Source organism: Chiloscyllium plagiosum, chromosome 42 (genome assembly GCF_004010195.1).
Source record: "Chiloscyllium plagiosum isolate BGI_BamShark_2017 chromosome 42, ASM401019v2, whole genome shotgun sequence".
In the NCBI taxonomy this organism is placed as follows: Eukaryota; Metazoa; Chordata; class Chondrichthyes; order Orectolobiformes; family Hemiscylliidae; genus Chiloscyllium; species Chiloscyllium plagiosum.
In genome coordinates this window covers 12,257,402-12,279,521 of record NC_057751.1, presented here as the reverse complement: position 1 = coordinate 12,279,521, position 22,120 = coordinate 12,257,402, and the positions used below count along the sequence as shown (strand labels likewise).

Sequence of the window (22,120 nt, the reverse complement as noted above, 5' to 3'; positions counted from 1 at the left end):
CTCTGTTGCACCATCTGGCACATATAGTTTGCAGTGCACATGAGCTATTGCAATCTGCAGCTCACCACTCAATCAGCTTTCTCGGAATAATTCGATGTCATGATTTAATTTTTGTTATGAGGTATTGCTAAATTGTGTTAGCCTTGACTTTGATAGTGAATGTGATAGGAATGACCTGAGTGAATGATTTTCTCCTGCTGCCAAATTTTCTATCCCTGGGCTGTCATGTTGCAATGGCACGCAGTAACCAAACAGTGACATGTGCCCATTCTGTGCCCTTCAGCTGCACACATTTCTCCATGTGTCATAAATGAATTAACCCTTCTTGACCTATTAGAGCAGGAGGCATGAGTGGAACACAGCACAGTATTACAAGAAAGGAGACCCAGTCAGTCTGAGTTACTTGTCAGTTTTGGACTACAATCCTTGGACTACAATGCCAATATTAAGAGGCGGTTTTGTGTGACTGAAAGCACTTGCTGATATTGGGAGTCCACCAAGGGAGAAAATACCAAGTAAGATTCTCCCATTCAAGAATGAATCTCAGGAGATTTGCTTTTTTCTCCCCCTTTATTCTTCTTCCAAGACATAGTTGTCACCAGAATTTGCTGGTCATCCATAAAACTTGAATATGAAGAGGAGGAAGCCACTGCCATTCAATAATATCATGATATTTCTGTTACCAACACTTTTAACCTACCATTTTGCTCTACTCCAGAATATCAACGGGGAATCAAAATCCACCAATCAGGTTGAAAATTCTCTTTGGACGAGCACTGCTTATTGTTTTTTCACTATTCATTTACAACATGTATCATTTTTGGGTTCAAACCTCACATTTGCTTATATTGAAATCGGTTAGCCATTCACTTACTCCATCACCAACCCTTCGTAGCTTTATACTTTACATAAAAGTATTCTCTGCCTGTTCAGTAAATAGAGAAAAGCCAGGATTGTGTTTGATAAAATAGATAGGGTAGCCCGTTGGGTCTGGCCACATTGCTTTATTTGCAGATCAGCACTGAAATCTTAACTCACCGATCAGCTAACCAAGAGATATATCAATCAATTCTTACCTCAGACTCTGAGTACTTCTCATTTTTATTCTAACTCTGGTTATTCCTCAGCCTACCCCTGGCTTCAGACAAGAGAACTGTGATTCTCTTTTCTCCCTCTGAGGTAGTGCAAAAGAAATCACTTATCAATCTCAAACCCCACTTCTAAAACAATGTTTTGCCAGCATAAAACAAAAAGCAAAATAATATCTAGGAATGCAACTTTGGAAATGTCAGTGTCATGCAAATGCATAAGGGATTCTCTTCAGAGACTGTAATCACAACATACACTAATGGTACAATCTAAACTTGGCCGAGTAGTTGTCCAGCAGGACATCAGACATGAGTGTTCTTGATGCAGGCACTTGGTTGCTGATGAATACAGAATGAAGGTCAAGCAATGTTGTCATTGCAATGGAAGGACTTTGCTGAATACAAAGGAAACTTAGTTGAACTTATTTCATCTGACAATGTCCTCGTTCTAATGCAATGAAGCAAGTCAACAGCAATTTGATAGTTACTCAACCATTCGGGCCCCTGGTGAAGGAAAAGACAATACAGGGAGCAACAATATTCCCGTTTTAAATAAACCACCATAAATCTCCACAACTCTCCTTAAATTACTATTGTCATTTCGCATCTGTGAAAACATTCAGGTTATTCCCTCCTCGATGTATTTTTAGTACTTTGGAAATGTCAGTTTGTGATGGCTGCAAAATGCATTGCTCAATTCTGGTGTAAGATTCCATCAAGGAGCTGGATAATGTAAAAGCAAAGACACTTAACGACTAGTCACTCAGCTCACAAATACTACCTTTAACTGTTTTAAGATTGCAACAAGCTCACTTAGAACAAAATATTTAAAATGTAGCCATACAGAGCTGTTATAACATAATTTCCTGGTTGTGACAGATGCTCCAGTGTAATGTTATAGACTATCGCAGTCATTCGAAAGAAAGCACTTTGCCAGCACCCCATGAGTTTGCTTTAATGAGTTTTGACTGGCGTAAGTTATAATTAGTTTTAGTTTTTTTTGTCAGGAAGTCTAATAATTGAAGAAATGTTTTATGTCTCTGTGGAATAAAAATAAAGATCTTCGAATGTGTTGTGCGTCACACAGGCAGTGACATATAGATTGAAAATTTTTGAGGTCGTATATTGCTTCAAAACATTAAAACACAATAAAGCATGGAATAATACAAGTCCATTGAGCCGATGTGAAAAGATAGTAACATGATGAAGAGTTCAGGGATTGGTCTTGACAGATCTGATGAAGTTATGGGAACAGAACTAAGAACTGTACCTAAACACACTGGCTCAGTGGTTAGCACTGCTGCCTCGCAGTGCCAGGGACCAAGGTTCGATTCCGATTCCAGCCTTGGGTGACTGTCTGTGTGGAGTTTGCACATTGGCCGTGCTAAATTGCCCATAATGATAGGTGTATTAGTAGGGAGTAGGTGAATGGGTCTGAGTGGGTTACTCTTTGGAGGGTCAGTGTGGACTTGTTTCCGCACTGTAGGGAATCTAATCATACCGTCCTACTTCAACACCAATTTTTGAGCTGGTTTATTAATGGTGAGGGACAGCTAAATAATTCAAAGAGTTAGCTTTTATTGGCTGAATTCTTCATTATCAATGGAATTGTCTGGCAGGGATAGTTTCATTCCATGAGGTTATTATCACTTGTGGGTAATATGACCCACTAAGGGTGAAATTAACCTTCAGTGTTTGACCGACATGGGCAATAATCAACCTGCTGCCTGTTGGCGTCATGGAAAAGCAGATCAGCTGCAGGCCGCTTTGATATTAAACATTTGGCAGCAAGACCCCCAGTGTGTCACAGATTGTTGAAAGAACCAATTGCTCTGATTTAAATTTGGTGTCTTCACCCTGCGCAATTTGAACTCAGTTTTATTTCACTGCATTTTTCAGATCAGTCATGCATTCATTGTTTCTGTCTTCCAGGGAAAGATGTGTTATACTCCCAAAAATTCAAAATAAACCTCAATAGCATTGCAACAAATGATTCCTATGGTACAAAAGGACTGCACTGCATTTTAAGACACTGCAGTTACCAGTATCAGATTTATTGGATCAGAGTCATTCTTTGCATCACATTCCATCTCATAGCAAAGACGTTTCAGGATAAGGAAACATTTGGATTCAGTCCAACCATGAGCAAAAACATTGTAAAGATACAAATTTACAAATGTAGAGAAACGTGTAATATTTTGCCTGAGAGCAGAGTGAACGTGGAAGTGGAACATAATGCAAATCACAAGAGCTACAAGACTGCTTCATGGATCAGGTATACTGTCTCTTGGCTCAGAGGTCAGTCTACCAACCAGACTCCTGAATTATGCCCAAGGTTTTGTGACAGCCTGTTACCAGTTTGAAATTGTTTTCTCAAATAACCCTTAAAAAGTCTGTTTTCCTCAAATGGTAGGGGCTGACTCATCCTCCAATGTTTTTATACCATGTGTGACGCATACTGCAGCAATTCTAGAATTTATTTCAAATGACAATGCTAAAAATATCCACCTTCATAGATTTTATAGGATTCTAATGCTCTCAAGTACTTTTTTTCCTGAAACAATGCTCCTTAATAATGCAGAAAAGGATGGCCACAACAAACGGGTTTTGACATTGATTCCCAAACCTGTAACCTTTGCCCCCGGAAGAAAAATGGCAGAAGGTGCATGGAGACATCATCACTTGTGAGCTCCACTCCAAGCCCTGCATCATCCTGTTTCAAACATAGATAACACTTCCATTCTTAACCCTGACCCAATCAAAATCTTCAAACTCTCTCCCTGACAGCCCTGTGAGAGCGCTTTCATCCAATGGACTAACGGAGTACTTTCTCCAGCAGCCAGGCATAAGCAATCAATGCTGGCCTTGCTACTGTCACCCAGGTCTCCAACAGATAAATAAATCTACTACTACAAAACATTTTAGCATTTTCAGAAGTCCATAACTTCAGAACAGTTGGATATAAATGTTGACTCACTTGATTGAGTCAAATTTACCAAATCCGGACAAATACTCAAAGGCATTCATGAGGTAAAGATGGTGGGCTTTCTCTATAAATATGTGACACTGATTTCCAGTGTGATTGATGACCCAGCTTGCAAACTATTTGAAGAATGCTCTTATGCTATAATTACTATGACACAAGTAAATTTGCCAAAATGGGAAGTTGAAAACTATATTTCCTTCATAACAACAGTGATAAGATCTTTGAATTGTATTAGCTTTATTGTCACACATACTCAAATGAGTACAGTGAAAAGTTTGTAAGTTGCCACTTAGAATGTCATCTTAGGTACAAATGCACCTTTGTACAATCTTTAGTTGCAGAACAAAAAAATTATGAAAATAAGTTACATACAGCTATAAAAATTTGACCATCGATCAGAAAAAACTAGAAGCAAAGTTAAAAAGACAGATATCACAGCCTGTCTCCAAGGGCTTTCTGCAGCAGATCAATGTCGGGGACCTCTATGAGAGTCTGACCGCTAGCTGCTACCATGCTCTGCACTGAGCCTACCTGCTCCGGGTTGCTCGTCGCTGGTGTCCCCACTCCAGCTGCTGGTGGCTAGCATTCCCACTCTGGCAGCCAGCATGACCACCAACTTTGCTTCGGAGGCCAGGACCAGGTATACAAACCCAAGAGAAGGAGGAGAGATGGAGGGAAACAAAGAATGGGCAGAGCGGAGGAGCCCCGGTGGGAGTGTCCTATGCAGCTGCCACCTTATTGGGAAAAAAACAAATAGTTCAGCAGTACTTTATTAGCTGTAATGAGCTGAGGAATGCCCCAAGATTGGGAAAAGGACCTCAACCTGAATTGGCAGATTGGTAATAAGATTGGTGCTTTATTTCAGCACAGACTGAGCACACCTTGAAACTAAGTAGTGTGGCATGGATAAATGTCTCCTGTAAATTAAAATTTGAACAAAATTATGGTTACAAGAAGAATTACTGCAAAACAATTGTTCACCTTGCAAAATTAAATAGACCAGTTGAAAATTTGGTTTGGAAGTTTTGTTAGTCATCATTGTGGGTTAGTGAGTTTTATGATCCAGGCTAATGGTAATATCTGACGAGTCTGATCTCGTAGTGAAATCTAGCTTTATCAGTCCTATTTATTTTGCGGTTTGGTAACCATGATAACCATAGTCACACGAAGCTGCTAATGTTCCCTCCAACAAAAGAAAACAAGGTTTTTAATTCTATGTGAATGAGACTGCAGATAATTTACATCCTTAAAGCAGATTGAAAGGTTGCGAAATGGCCAATGAAAGGTTTGAATATGGAAGACTAACTGAGATTGGTGAATTCAGGGTAATATCAGATACAAATGAAAAAAGAGAGGAAAAGACTGATGAGATTAAGTGAGAAAAATTGTAGTTTCTAATTTGTAACCAAAGAATCACCAAGCCACAATTAACATGCTTATTGACTGGCAGTAATTAACACATTGTGAAGTGGTTACTGAGACTTGACTTATCTTTCAATGATGAAAGATGTTCGATCTACTGCACAAGGGTAGCTTCATGTTGCTCAATACATTTACATGATGAGACAGATACCAACATGCTTTTTATGCAAAGCTAACCGCAGTGCAGTGCACCCCAAACCTATTTTTCTTGATTTGGGCATTTACTCACACATCTGTTCCATGCCTTTGCATTGGAACATAAATCATAAAAAGTGCCTTCAACTTCACAGTTACTTTGACAGCAAATTAAGTGCTAAAACTGTACAAAATGATTTCCATGAAATTACATTCTTCGGTGGTCAAATTTTATGCTGGTCACCAAACAGGAACTAACTGCACAGCCGGTGGAAGTTCCGTAGCCTGTTCTAAAAATGATGCCATATCACCAATTATAGATTTAAGCACAAAAGACATCAGTGATTGTGAGTTTGTGGTGCAGCCCCACAGTTTATCATTTTCATACTGTTACAAAGATATTCAGCATGATGAATGATAGAAGCATTCACAATCTTATAACCTGTTCTAGCATTCTGCAGTGCAAGGAGTGCAAGCATTTCTTTTGCTGTGATGAAAGAATGTTTAAACATAATGTGTTATGTTTACAATTTGCATAATTTGCTTTCATTTTCCACTGATTTGATTTTATTCTGCATCACTTGAACTCAATTGATTTATGTTGACAAAGCTGCAAGGATTTTTATGAGACTTAATAAAAAAATGAAATGCTATTTTATTTCACAATGTTGCAAGCTCTCCAGAAATATCAAAGGATTATTACAAACAAGCTCTCTGGCAATTTTTTTCCACCCTGAATTTAATAAGTAAGATTGACACATCTACAAAGGTGACTTTCTTGAATTCACTGAGGTGGAGGTGGATTGGGGGGGGTGGGGTGAGAGAAACAGCTTCGTGATTTTATATGTCAATTACAAGAAACCTCTTCCATGGTGCAGTCACTGATATATTAGCCTTTTGGTTCTCAGTTCAGAATGAACTGTTAACTCTTTGTCATGCATATAAGCATGCAGCATCACTGAGGTAACCCTCAACACCCTAAGCATAAGAACTTGTCTTTTGGAAAACTTCCAAAATATTGGCAAGCATGCATTCTGCAAGTCTTTCCTGGTGGGACTGAAAATTCTCTGTATCTTGAATAACATGATCCTCAAATACATATGTGTGAATTCCCACATGTTCCTTTTGCCCTGTATTGCTCATCCCAAAACTGTAAAAGGGTTTCCCTTGTCCTGACCTCCACTCTTTATTCACCAAATCATCCATCACAGTTTTAACCATTTTTAGCCTGATGTCAGAACCAAACACCTTCATCTCCCTTTCATAATTTCCAAAGGATATTTCCTCTCATGCATCCTGGCCCACTCTTTGATTGCTTTCACTTTAAGTCTTTCCAACAGCACCTTCCTATGCAAGCACAAGAAATACAATGTCTGCCCTTTTATCTCCTCATTCCCAATGTTTCAAGGTGCCAAATGTACCTTCCAAATACAACAGCACTTTACTTGTAGTATACTGTTTTCAGCCATGTGGATACTGAGATGACAAAAACGTGTCATACATTGGTTATTGTGTAGCAAGAAGCTCAGCTCCTTAATCTGCAAAGTAGTAGACAAGAGTGTGGTGCTGGAAAGGCACAGCAGGTCAGGCAGCATCGAAGAGCAGGAGAATCAACGTATCGGGCATAAGCCCTTCATCCTGATGGCTGTTCTTTCACTATCTTTGGATCAGAATCCTGGAACTGCCTTCTAAACAGCACTGTGAGTAGTGACAACCAGGAACTGCAGTTGTTGAGGGAGGCATTTCAACACTACTTTATCAAGAGCAGTTTGGGATGAGCAATAAGTTCGAGCCTTGCTGGTGGCGCCTGTGTTTGATGAGTAATTGTTAAAAGATCTATCTGTAATGATTGTAACAAGGTCAACCAACTGGACCTCACAGTTACGAATTCCCTGATTGTACCAGATTAACAGCACCTCTGCTGATATGCAAGAAGAGTGGGCATCACTCTTGAACCTTAATCTGTGTGAGGCTGAACTATAGTCAAGAACTGTTCATGCGTAATTAAAGGGTGACTTGGTGACAGGATCCCAGCCTCAGTGGAGTTTTTCAATATCATTGCTCCTGATTTGGTTTCCTGAGGAGTTGAAACACCATTTGAGTGACCAGTTTGGTTTTTTTTTAATAGATATTTTTATTAGAAATTTAACATTTTTACTAGGGGGTAGGTGACCCACTGTGCCCAAGTCTTGGGAGGAGCACTATAGACTCAGTCTTACTGGGTCGCTGCCATCTTGGATCCGACCAGTTTGGTTAGCTTTTCCATCCATCCTCCTATCGTAACCCTGACCTTTTATTTGTCTGTCATTCTAAGTCTGAACTCTACTCTCTGTCTTTGGCTTCTAACAGTGTCCTGATGAAGTTCAAATTTTAGTTCAGTAGTTCCAAGTCATAAACTGTTGTTTTCAGGTTTTGCAAATGCTGTCTCCTGGGGATGATCCTGCCATTGCCATTCACACATCTAAACCCAACATTTCTTTCCTGATTTACCTAACAAACATCTCCTTTTGTCTTGCAACATCATCCCATTTGTATTTTGATCTTTTCTGTCTTCCATCATTACAGATTTTCCCTTTTTCCCTCTTCTCCTGTCTTTTCCTGCTTCTATTGTACCAGAAAACCTGCTAGAGCTCCAATTTTTTTCCCAGTCTGCCAAAAGGTCATGAAACTGGCATGTTAACCTTGATTCTCCTTTTGTGGATGATGCCAGATGCAGAGTATTTTCAGCATTTTCCATGTTCATTGCACATTTTATAAAAGCAGATTTAATAGAAGTGAAATACTTCATTCTTTGTAGCATTCTCAAACAAACTCTGAGCAGGGATTTTTCTTTTAGTCATTCAGGGGGTATGAGCTTCACTGGTTGGTCCAGCATTTATTGCTCATTACTAATGGCTGTGGAGAAACTGGTGATGAACCATCGCCGTCAATGTTCTGCAGAGATTGTGAGGGAATGAGTTCCAGATTTTTAATCCAGCACTAATGAAGGAACACCAATAAAGCTCCAGAGTGAGATATTATGTGGCTTGGGGATAACTTGCAGGTAGTGGTGTTCCCAACCTTCTGCTGCACTGTTCTTCTGGATGGGTTGTGGGTTTATAAGGAGCCTTCATGAATTTCCGCAGAGCATCTTGTCGATAATGATTTTATGAATATGTCTTCATATATCATGTAAAGTCCAGTGAACAGTAATGTAGAATCATGGGAATTGTACCTTTACGTGACATGCAGTTATTGAGCATGGGCAGAAAGATCAAAATTATAATGATGTCAAAACACATGAAACCTGGATCTGTAGAGTTCCAGATAAAATTACCTCTCTTGCCATCCTCTCGATAGTTATTTTCAATAAAGTCCATTGTTCTGCACTCTAAAGAGTGTAGGTCTTCCGTCACTGCAATGGATTCACAAATGGTTTTCAGATTTCGGTAAGCATGGCACATAGAGATACAGTTGATCAAGCCAGTCCTGTTATCTCAAAATCCTTTTCTGCTTTGGGAAATTATTGCATCATCCAGTCGATAGAATGAAACAAGTTTAGTGAAATAGCACAGGAGAACCTTTGCAGAGTTTTTAATTGAGTAACAAGTCATTGAAATTCTCGGAATCAAAACAAAGGAGATTGCAGTGTCATAGTCCAGAGAGTGTTCAGCATGATGAGTGTGCCACCAATGTGACCGATTTTATAAAGTTAAATCTTTGTAAAAGCCTTTAATGAACATCATTCTGCCTCCCTATTCTGCTCATAGATCGATGAAGTAAACTGACATAAAGAGGTAAACCAATGCAGAAATCACAAATAAAACTATGTGCAAAACGCCCATCTTTTAATTGCATCTATCATCAAGTATATGATTTTCAGCAAATCTATTACTGTCAGGATATCACATTATAGCTTTATAAGACTTTGGTTAGGCTGCATTCAACTCTGGTTGCCACATTACCGGAAAGATGGCGAGGTCTTGGAGAGGGAGCAGAAGAGGTTTACCGATTGTACTAGATGATATGAGCTCGAAGGAGAGACTAGAAAAACCCTGATTGTTTTCTCTGGAGTGGCGGAGGCTGAAGGTGTTAGGTTCTTTTCCCAAGGTTTCACACATGAGTTGCAATTCACACACACCAACTTCGACAGACAGTTAAAGTTTAATAAAGCTTACACAAGCTAGGTGACCCCCCATTGACTCTCTCTGCAGGCATGAGTTGGACTGAAGAGTCTGTTTCCATGCTGTACATCTCTACGACTCTATAATTGGAAAATAGAACGGAGGAGTGCCGGAGGGATTTCATTTTTGCAAAGTGTTGTTTTAGAGGTTAAAGTGAATCTTTGTGACTTTTTTCCGCAGAGCCGAAAACATGCCAGCAAGGTTCGACTTTACTACATGCTTCACCCAATTGATGGAGGATGTCCAGCAAAGAAGCTCAGATCTGAAAACGTAAGTAGTTTAACTTTGCGGCAAAAATGCAGACAAAGATATTTGCCAAATTGGCGAAAGATCGATGACGTCAATTTGAAAAGGTTATCTGAAAAAAGGAACAGAGGAAGTTTGGGATGGGCTCAGGTCCTTGTTGTGGGCTATTTGCAAAATTCCACTCAGAACATGCAACATGCTCACTTAACTGGCCTGCAAGAGGTTTTACATACTACTGCATTGCAGTCTTTTGGAATTCATGCTTGGATCATTCACTTTGAAGTTCAGGTTTAAACATTTGTATGGCCATGTCATCAGGAATGAAATTGTATTGTTACTTCAGCAATTCCACCCCTACCCCCGCCAACTGCGTGTTCCTTTTTTGAGCATGAACTAACATTTCCACCAAGACCATTTCTTTGCCTTGTGGGATGGTTTAATGATGTTTGCAAAGTGCACATCGTATAAACGATGATTTTCATAGCTTTTGATTCAGAATCTTAGGACGTATGTGATCACGTGACCAAAGACGTGGCCTTTTTAGGCTCCTTCTTGCACTTGATCATCGAATGCATGTTTATTGGACACCGTTTCTTTCTTAATAGGTGTCAGAAATTATTTCAGGAGAGGAAAAAAATGACCTGTGGTGTGAAGTACGCAAATAACTGCGACTAGTATGTGACTCAGTCAGCAGTCTATGATTAACTATAATTGTCTGGATGTTGTTTCTGAGACCTCTGAAACCAAAGACCAACTAAACCATTAAATAACACAATTCTAGTCCATGCCAAAGATTAAACAAGAGGAAAGCACAGAATTCTACCAATGTGTGCTGATTTCATGCTACCAGTTCAACAATAATTAGCTTCCAATTGGAATCAAACCTTCCCATCTTAATGTACAGATGACAAAATATTTGTAACACAATCGGTGAGCAAACAAAGATGTTCAGCAAATCTTGCATAAAATCTTGGTGCATTTCTCTCTATCAGTATGAACCTCAGGATAAAAGTTAATCCTCAAAGTTAGCAATAGTGAACACGGCTGTCAATTTGATTACATTGACAGAGCAACTGTTTGAGAAAGTGTTTCATCATTACGTCCTCAAGGACAGTGTGGGATGGGCAATAAATGCTGGCCTTGTCAGCGATGCTCACATCCCATGAATCATAGAATCGCTACAGTGTGGAAACAAGCCATTTGATCCAACAAGTCCACACTGATCCTCCGAAGAGTAACCCACCCAGACTCAGTCCCTACATAATTACTCTACATTTATCCCCAACTAATGCACCTAACCTACACATTCCTGAAAACTATGGGCAATTTAGCAACTACGGCCAATTCGCCTAACCTGCACATCTTTGGATTGTGGGAGGAAACTGGAGCACCCGGAGGAAACCTACGCAGACACGGGGAGAATGTGCAAACTCCACACAGACAGTTGCCAGAGAGTGGAATCAAACCTGCGTCCTTGGTGCTGTGAGGCAGCAATGCTAAGGACAAAATTTTTTGATTCATTTTACAATATTTTCAGAACATTCTTGTTCCCAGAAATATAACAGAAACTTCAAAGCTAGTGGAAGAACAAATGGGGTCAGTTATGTTCAAAAAGTCTGTTCTATCTCCCAAAGCCAAGCTCCAAACACATGTGCCTACAAAGTTTCTTAAAGAATATCCATTCATACAGATCCAGTTGGTAAACCTAAAGTCAATTTCGAAATTTAGTCAATACATGGGCTGCAATGGGTATTCTCTGGTCAAACAAACTCCTGGAATTTACTTGGTTGGACGGTCAAGGAGGAATTCTTTATGGCAGTTGTCATTAGACAATAAATGCTGGTCTTGTTTTGGATGCTTACATTCCAAGAATGAATATAAAAGTGACACTGTAGATGTGGAGGCAGGTTCAGTCGAGCCATTCAAGAGGGCATTGATGGTTTTTCTGTAAAATAGTGATGTACAGAGTTGTGGGGAAAAGGCAAGAGATCAGCACCATATAGTGCAGCCAGACTTGATAAGGGAGCTGGCTCAGGCATGTTGGGCTGAACGATCTCCTGTTTTGTGTGATTCTGTTGGCGAAACTATTTGTCCTTTTGGAGAGCAAAGAATGTTGGAATGTAAGTTAGAAATTAGAGCCTGACATTTCAGGAGTGAAATTAGAAAACAACTCTTCATCTAAAAGGTGACAGACAATTGGGCCTCTTTTCCACAGATGGAATATGATGCCAGACCAGTTGCAGAACTTTAATCAAAAAAGAACATTTGTGCACAAAGGCTGCAAGTAATTATTTTGCACCTGTATATGCAAAGGAAAAAGATACTGCCCCAATTCATCATAACAGAGGAGGCCACTGAGACCTGAACATAGAGAAAAAAGATCTATTGAAGAAGCTGGCAACGCTTATATCGATAATCCTCTGGAACCAGATGAGATGCATTGGTCATAATTTTTCAATCCTTCTCAAATGCAGGAGTGATATCAGGGCATTTGAGAATTGCAAATGTTACAACTTGATTCAAAAATAGGTTCAGTGGTAAGCTGTGCATTTACATGCCAGTGTAATCTTGGAAGTGGGCAACATTTTTGAAATAATAATTCAAGACCAAGTTATCAATCACTTGGACAAATGTGGGATAATTGAAGAAATCCAACATCGATTTGTCAAGGGCAAATCATATTTAACCAATCAGTCTGAGTTTCTTAATGACATAACAAAGAGGACCGATGAGTGCACTCCAGTTGTACATGGATTTCAGTTGTTACTTGATAAAGAGTCATGTAACAAACTGTCAGTAAAGTTAAGGCCATGGGATTGAAGTTGACATAAGTGACAAATCTACTAATTGACTGAGCTTCCGGGATGGTGATTTGTGGTGAACAATTGCTTTATAAACAGGTGGAAAATGTAAACTGGAGATCTCCTGAAGAAGGGCTTATGCCCAAAACGTCGATTCTCCTGCTCCTTTGATGCTGTCTGACCTGCTGCGCTTTTCCAGCAACACATTTTTCATCTCCAGTGGTCAGACATCTTTGTCTATATTGATGGCCTGTAACTTGGTGTACAGGGTACAATTTCACATGTTGCAGATAACTTGGAAGTAATGTCAACAAGGAGATGTGATTTGGAGATGCTGGTGTTGGACTGGGGTGTACAAAGTTAAAAATCACACAACACCAGGTTATAGTCCAACAGGTTTAATTGGAAGCACACTAGCTTCAGGTGATGAAGGAGCGTCGCTCCGAAAGCTAGTGTGCTTCCAATTAAACCTGTTGGACTATAACCTGGTGTTGTGTGATTTTTAACAAGGAGATGCATATTCATAATTTTGGAAGGCTGCTAATACAGACAGATAAGTGGGAGATTGGAATTTAATGCAAAGAAGCTTGAAGTGTCTTAATTTGGTTGGGAAAATGAGGAGGGATAATGTAAAATGAAGGATGCAATTCTAAAGATGGTGCAAGAAAGAAGGCCAGTAGAGTTTTCAAAAGAAACCCCACCGTGTTCAGACATTTATGATGGACATATCTTGGGGACTGGTAACAATTGAATCCAGTCCTTCTGACCTCGAGGTAGGGCCACCAGCACTGCATCAGGACCTCAGTGAATATGTGCACAAGTCATTGACAGTAGCAGAACAAATTGAGAAACTTGTTAATTAAGCATGAATCAAGGCTGACAAAAATAGAAATTGCTGGAAAAGCTCCACATCTGCAAGTTCCAGCATCTGCAGTTCTTTAGATTTTATTATGAATAAGGACTACTGGGTTTGATAAATAGGATAAAGAGTACAAAAGTCAGGATGTTTTCTGCAAAAACGTATTGCGTCCATTTCTGGGCACTACACCTAGGAGAGAGAGAGTGCAGAAAAAACTTATGAGAGTGGGCCTGAGGAACTTTAGCAACAGGGATAGATTAGAGAGTGGAAATTGACCTATTTGGAGAAGGAAACATGAGAGAAGATTTGATGATATTTTCATAATCCTGGAGAGATCTAGATGAGTGAATAAGGAGGAAGTATTCCCTCTGGTGGAAGGGTTGAGGACCACTGGATACAGATGATAGGTGATTGGTCAAAGAAGCGATGATGACATCAGGAGAAACATTTCTTTGTGCAGCAAATAGTTGGGATCTGGAATGTTCTACTGAAGAGTCTGGCAGAGGCATGTATCATCAAGGCCTTTGAAAGTACATTGAATAATTATACAAAGTGAAAAGATTGTCAGGATTTAAGGAAAAAAAGATGGCGGAGAGGCATGAGGTACATTGCTCCACCGCAGAGACAGCATGGCACGATGGTTCAAATGGCTTTCTTCTGTGCAATAGCTATTCTATGATTCTGTGGTTCTGTGTCCTTCCCAGAAGGCTTGCAGCCCAATTTCTTCATTCTCATCACATTCACATGGAGTGCTTGACAGATTGCACAGAAATCATAGTGTATAGTAGGCCAGAAAACACACCAGAATCAAGGTTGACAATGGAATTGGGCATTTTTCATCAGCCTATGCTCTGCACAGAGCTGAGCAATGCAGATTGAAGAAACTAACTATATCATTTCACCCACAATCGTATCGCTTTGTTGCGTGGGACATTATATCTCATCATTTCCAGTTGTGGATAATGAATGGAGTCATAGGCATGAAGAGACAATGAATAGAGGACATAAAGAACTAATTCAGAAGTGAGAGAATCGAATTATGCAGTTCTCTCTGCTTATTACTGTGAAATGGATAGGTCCAGTAATGTGTTCCTGTCCAGATATTTTTTCCAATCCTACGTAGCACTAGCTTCAGATCTTGATCAGGCATTTAAAAAATTCAGCACAATTAATGTCTTCTGGCCATTCTCATCAAAGTTACCCGAAAAAATATTGTCGTCAATGTTCAGCTCCTGTATCTTTTTCTTGGATTTGTTAATTCATAAGCAACTCAAATGTGATCAACAGCAACTGCAATTTAATCACCACTGACTGAGCTATGCTTTTATTTTAAGGGACTGGGCTGAAATCTGTAATTGCAGTCTCTTTTGTTCCAAGCTCTGTCAGCAGATATTGAAAATAGTATTCAGTAGCCAGGATTGATGCTGATAAAGATAGGCTTGTGACTTGGCATAGTGTGATTTCACAATTGTCTTACCCACAGAATGCATGGCTTCTTAGCTCTTTCAATAATGATTCTTTTGTGTTGGAATTTTGATGTTGTGTTTTACTATTTTTTTGCATCCCTAAGATGTATTCCATTGTCTCATAATCCTGTCATCCTCGGTGACTTAAACTGCAGTGATGCAGTCAAGTGTCAGATTTACAACTTATAAAAAGGAAACTAATTTCCCTGGTTAAGAGGATTCTCAGTATTTGGAGTGAAAATCCGTCTTGTGTGACTTGTCAGTGGAGAGTGAGAATCTCCCTGAAGGTGCAAAAGTTGCACACTTTCAACCAGAGGTCAATGCATCGTTCTGCCAATGGGGAATACATTTGGCCTCACCAATGTTCAGTTGATGGAACGCAGGTGACCTTTTGCTTTGAGAGTCTAACATTAAAAGGAACGAGTACAATAAATTGCATGAATTGCGTGAACTTTCTGAAAATAGCCCCAAGTGCAAATAAAAGCTTTTTGCCAGGTGCAAGGTTAACTCAGAGACAAGGACTGTTACAGCTAACCGCACTCATATAAATGTGACAAGTTTTTATATTGGCCCTTCAATTTCCTGGGAAAGTATCCATGAGTAAGAATTTTAATCAACTTGTTATAAGGCCATTTGGTATGGCCTTTGAACTTGGAGTTTCTTGCCCAGAAGCATTCCTCTAGAGCAAATGTGAGTTGAACCCAAGCCTTCTAATAATTTGTTTTCAGTCAGTTGCCTCAACATGTTCTGACACACTTCCATGGCCACCACACCCTCAGATGGGACTTGAACCGGGATTTTATAGCCCAGGGCTAGTGATGCTGCCAGTGTGCCACTCGGTAAGTTAAATGCGCAGACTGTCATTTCAACATTAACAGCCCAGCAATCGGGACATGGAGGCAGTATGTGATTTGTCTCAAATTGTCACTGCTGATGTATTCCACATTGCAATTTGCCTCACAAAAAGGGGTCCACACTTGCAATCTCGCATTGAGTTCAAAGAAAGTGCTCCACTCAAGGTGTTGATAAAAATTAAACCTGATGCACAATGTCTTAGTCAGTAGCTAACGATTTGAGGACACATTTAGTGATGGGATTTGTGTTCCTACAATGCCATTCAACCTCAGGAGGTTGAAAAGGGGAATATTTGAATTGCTGAAATCTCAATCAGGAAACATAAGTCAAGGGTTTGATGGAATACTCTCCACCTGCCTGGATGAGTGGAGATGTGACAACTCTCAGGAAGCTCCATATCATTCCAATCAATGTAACCTACATGAATGGCAGCCTATTCACCACCTTTTTTATCACTCACACACCACCATTGACAAGATGCACTGCAGCAACCCTTTTTGGGAGCACCATTCAAACCCATGAACTCCAACACTTGAAAGGACATGGACCAACGGGTAGATTGGAGCACACCAACTGCAAGTTCCTTTCCAAGCCAGACACCATCCTGACATGGAAATGCATCACTGTTCCTTCAGCATTGCGAGGTCAAAATTCTGGTACTTCCTCCTAAACAGCATTCTGGGTCGACCTGCACAAGATGGACTGCAGCAGTGCAAGAATGACGTGGAGGTACCGGTGCTGGACGAGGGTGGACAAAGATAAAAATCACATAACACCAGATGATAGTCCAACAAGTTTATTTGGAAGTACAAGCTTCCAGAGCGCTGCTCCTTTGTCAGGTAGCTAGTGGGGCAGGATTATAGGACACAGAATTATAGTAAAAGATCAAAGTGTCATACAACTGATGCGATGTATTGAACAAATCTAGATTGCTGTTAAGTCTTTACTCAGAATGGGTTGTAGGTTTCAATTCATTAATATGTAAATCCCAGAACTTCTTTTGAGTCACATTCCCAAGATAAGTTAAGGTTTCAAAAAAATAGGTGACATCTCAGTTCAGACAGCACATTAAAGGTGTGAGGTTAGAGTCTGTCTGTATTCCAACCTTGAGACAGACCTGTTCTATTTCCAAAGTAGGAATTGATAAAATGTCACATGGACTGACTCTCTGCAGATTGTATGCTTTTTGAATGAAATAGAATGTATCTCCAAATACAAATCTGCAAATTTGAACAAAATAGAATGAACAAAATACATTCTAAGTGACTAAAGACTTAACAGCAATCTAAGTTTGTTCAGTACATTGTATCAGTTGTATGACACTTTGGTCTTTTACTATAAATTCTGTGTCCTATGATCCTGCCCCATGAGCTACCTGATGAAGGAGCAGCACTCCGAAAGCTTGTACTTCCAAATAAACCTGTTGGACTATAACCTGGTGTTGTGTGATTTTTAACGCAGCTCAAGAAGGCAGCTCAACACCAGCTTCTCAAAAGCATTTAGGAAAGGCCAATAAATGCTGGTTTTCTCAATGTTGTCCACATTCCATTGTCATGACATAGTGAGATAGAGCCCTGGAAATCTAGCCCCACTATTCCCAGAGTCGTCACTAATATGAAAAATTTTGTCAACCTGCCCATAGTCCGCAACTTATTTGACTGACAAATTAAAAGAAGATGTTCACCAGGATTCTGCATTGGACACTAATATAACTGTTTATTGCAAACAAATTGTAGTTCAGAAATATGCACTGCTACAGAGTCCTAAAGCTATACAACACGGAAGAAGACCCTTCAGTCCAACTAGTCCATGCTGACCCTAATCACAAACTATACTAGTCCCACCTGCTTACACTTGGCACATATCCCTCCAAACATTTCTTATTCATGTACTTATCTAAGTGTTCTTTAAACACTGAAACTGTACCCACATCCACCACTTCCTCTGGAAGTTCATTTCTCACAGGAACCACTCTGTGTAAAAAAGATATTACCCTTCATTTTTTAAAAAAAAATTCTCTTCTCACCTTAAAAATATGCTCCCTTGTCTTGAAATCCCCCACCCTAGGGAAAAGACATTGCCATTCACCTTATCGATGCCCCTCATTATTTTATAAACCTCTATAAAGTCACCTTTCAATCTCCTTCGCTCCAGTGAAAAAAAGTCCAAGCCTAATCCAGCCCCCCTTTGTAACTCGAACTCCTGGACAACCACATGATGGAACAAAAGTTGGATCCTCTCCCTTCAACATCCATAGCTCCACATGACAACATGCATTTTGCTACAGTAACTTGAAGTCTCTGAGTGAGTTGTAACAACCTCTGGTCACTGAGTGTTGAAATAATTTCATTCTACAAATGTTTCATGTAAAAAATTCAAGACCAGATTAGCATTATACAGAGTCTGCATCACAAAAACTGGCCATTCAAAGCTACAGATCGATGCTCATGTTTATAATGTTCACAAATCACCTGCCCCATCAATGACCACTCCCAACCTGCCGCCAGATTTTTTACTTCCTTCTCCTTGTACGTGCTTCAAGCCTTGCCAGATATATCTCTGTGCTGTCTGCTTCACTCATTCGCTATGACAATAAGTTTCACTGAGGGGAAACAAAATTTGGCTCTTGATATTTCTTTGACCTGTATGTGACTCCCTTATATTTATGTGTCCAGATTATAGACTCCCAGGTAAGTCATTGCATGTTCTCTACATCCATTCTCACAAAAAACCTTCAGTAAGCAAAGATCTGTTTATGCTTCTTGCATTTATCACACAGCATATTGTTTTCTCAGATGACTGATCTGCATTGCATGTAGAGATTCCTTTCACCTTTAACTTTGGCAGGTTATTGATGTTTCCAATGGGAACAAAGTCATGACGCATACTCCAGTGGAAAACAAGAAATAATATCAACAAAGGATACATTAAATGTTGGCTTTCATGGTTTTAAATTGGGATAACCTTAAGCCATGTGACTTAATTTGGAAAAAATTGCAAAGCAAAAACAGATATTGCAGTATTCTATGCTGTTTATAATGAGTTCCTATCAAATTCTTCCATTAATTGTTTGCAATGGTGTCATTAATACTGCTTAGAATAAGTGGGTTGAAGCTACTTTTGATTTAAATTGAGGAATTCATGCAAACCTAATTTGTTTGGGTATTAGTACAGCAGACAGTGACATTGCTCAGAATTAAAACATTAAATCAGATAATATGCACAAAAAGCGCCAAACTTTTAATTTTAAAACTCGAGTGGTGTCAATAAAATATCTCAAAGCAAAGGACACTGATGTGGAAAATGATCAAGCGAAAACTTTAGATCCACAATGCTCAAAAATATTTTTAAACAATTACCTTGGATTGTAAAGAATGCAATGGTCCCAATAAGGGAGTAAAACAAAGGGTCCTGCCTCATGATCTTTGGGCCACCCCTGTGTTCGAATTTCAAATTACAAACAGGCACGTTTTCACTGAGCAGAACAGGAAAATGTAATTTTCTTTCCCTGCATCACATTTATTATCGCCCCAGCAATTGGTCTGTAATGAACAGCATACAGCTGGTATCTTTGAGAAAGGTAACAGTTTTCTAGAATGACCTTGAAGGAAAATCCATAGGTTTTTGAGCTACCTGTTCATCTGGAAGCCAGTGCACTCACTGTCTCCAGATTCTCTTTTGCCTGGCAAATGTAAAGCTCACTGCAAATGCACGTGCATTGTACGTTATAAAACCATCATTTTTAACAAAGTATTAAATGGGCACCAGATGCAAATGGAATCCTTTAGCAGTCCTAATAGATCTGACTTCAGTCATCATACTATTGTAATGTCTTTAATGAGCTGTTTTAATATCATTTGATGCTAGAATCAATTTATAATTTAAAAGGGCCCCTTTGCCAAGGACATCAGGCTGTACTGTACTGCTGTACAGAGTTCTCTTGTCGGTTAACGACCAACATTGGTTAACTGACTGATTTGTCAGCAAAAATTTAACAGTGGATCAGCAGATCAGTTGCTTCATTTCAAGCATCAATGATCAACCATATATCTAAACCAATCTGTTATTTTAAAACCTACCAGCCATCATTTCACAGGCACCAAAATGCCATGTTTCAGGACAACGTAGCTTGCTAGTCTTGGAGACAATGGAAATTTGTTCAGAATATATTATTTTTTGCAAGAGCATTTATAAGAGTGGTTCTTGAGTCTGTTTATAATTACCTAACGTCTCTTAGAAATACTGGAGTAACCTAACTCTATTGGAATAAAAATGTTAAGAAAAGTGAAGCAAATTAAAGCAACATGCTAAATATTTTTCACAGATTTCACTTTGAGCATGCAAAATATTAAACGCTAGAGATAAATTAAATCCAGATTATTTCGGCAAAGTAAAGCAAGGAAATAGGACCAAGAGACATCAGTAGAATTCAGTGAATAATTAATGTGGAACAATTACTTCAGGAAAAATTACCTTTTTTGGCTAGCTAGGTTACTGTTGGAGAAGTCAGGCCTCTAAATCATACAAACAGAAATAAGGATATTGGTGCCAGAAAGGGAGAGCAACAGAGATACAGATACAGTTGTTACTGTGGTGAAATAAAGTGGTTTTTAGTAACAGAGGAATCTGTGATAGATGTGTGAAATAATTTACAAACAAGGCAAACGAAGAATTTGGAGTTCACTCAAGCATAATTAGATCCCATGGTGGGAGAGTTAATGCATGAAAGAGATCTGCTTTGATGGGCCAAGTGATTTCTTTTTATCTCTGATTCTCAAAGTTCTGGATTTAATTATTCTTAGGAATATTAACAACTTGAACACATCAATTAAAGAACAACTTAAAGCAGAACTGTGGCTACTATTTTTCTTACTCAGTAGAATTGATGCTATTTTAGTTTACAAAATGCAAAGAGGACAGTAGTGATTAAAGTCAAGGGAACATAACGGTGTCAGCTAGATGAATATTACATCACGTACAACATGGTGAAATAATTCCGTTCAAAACCTAATATAATTTTGATCTTACAACATTTCCTAGAAACATACAAAGTTCATAATGATGGAATACATAATTTCAAAGTTTATAGTTTTTTCTGACAGATTTGAATTGGAACTGAAACAGAAACTTAGGCTAAGTGAAATGAATCCAAACTTTCTGGTGTCTAGGTAAACTAAAACCGGAATGGCAAGAGAAATTTAAAGTTTCAGAGGAGCCTGACATGAGTTTAATGCAGATAAAGAAAACACAGAGCCTTTGAAACTCAGATCTGAATGGTGCAGTACAAACTGAATCCCAGATCTGAGTAAAGGCAAATATACAGTTGGTGCAGTTGTTTCAGTTTGTTGGGTGATAAGATTATTTAATTCACACCATCGACATGTTCAAAGCAGAATTGAGCTTTTGCTTGCATACAGCATTTTGGTGAAGACCGTATCTGCGAACTGGGGTTGTTTGGCTGTTGTCAATAGGGAATCAGTCTAAGCCCTCAAAAAAAAATGCATAAATTCTACTGGAGAGAATTCAGAGCTTTGAAGTCATTGCCATGCATGTTGAGTGGACTCGAAAGTAAATCGTTGACTTTTGACTTTATTGTGTCTGCGATCTAACGTATAATTTATGGTTGATATGAAACCGCAATTTGTCCGTTGACTTACAATTGATTTTTTGAGTAAAAGCCAAATAAAGGGAAGTTTTAGTTCACTGGTTTTCTTGATAATCATTTGATGCATTCATTAGTCTTTTCTCTCTGCAGGGATCATAACATCATGTGTAAATACAGCAAGGAAATAACAAGCCAGAATGTATATTAGCTTTTATCCTGTTGGGGTTTGAAAGTAATAATAAATTTTGGAAGAGTTATGCAGGGCATCGGTGGAACCACAGCATGTACTCTGCAAATTGTTAGTCTTCTTAGCAATGTGACACAATTCTCTATGGCTTATAGTTTGCTGTTTCTCTCCGCAACAGTGTGATGTTCAGCCTTCAGCTATGGGGCTGCCTGTTGCAAGTTGTCAGTTTCCTTGATCACCATCATTGTAGCTTCATGAAATTTGTACAAATATTACTGTTATCTCTGATTTTATTGGATTTCACTCT

At 39.1% G+C, this 22,120-nt stretch overlaps 1 protein-coding gene across 7 annotated transcripts in view; it reads left to right on the top strand.

Moving 5' to 3' along the window:
* LOC122543133 (zinc finger matrin-type protein 4-like) overlaps window positions 1-22,120 on the top strand; it is a 162,396-nt gene that overhangs the window by 24,037 nt on the left and 116,239 nt on the right. For all 7 annotated transcript variants that reach the window (XR_006309925.1, XR_006309926.1, XM_043681478.1 and 4 more), the window contains exon 3: window positions 9,975-10,064. Coding sequence is in view for 5 of the 7 variants with exons in the window: in XM_043681478.1 (XP_043537413.1) it covers window positions 9,975-10,064 (90 nt within the window). In the remaining 2 variants the exon portion in view is untranslated. The remainder of the gene's footprint in view (window positions 1-9,974; window positions 10,065-22,120) is intronic.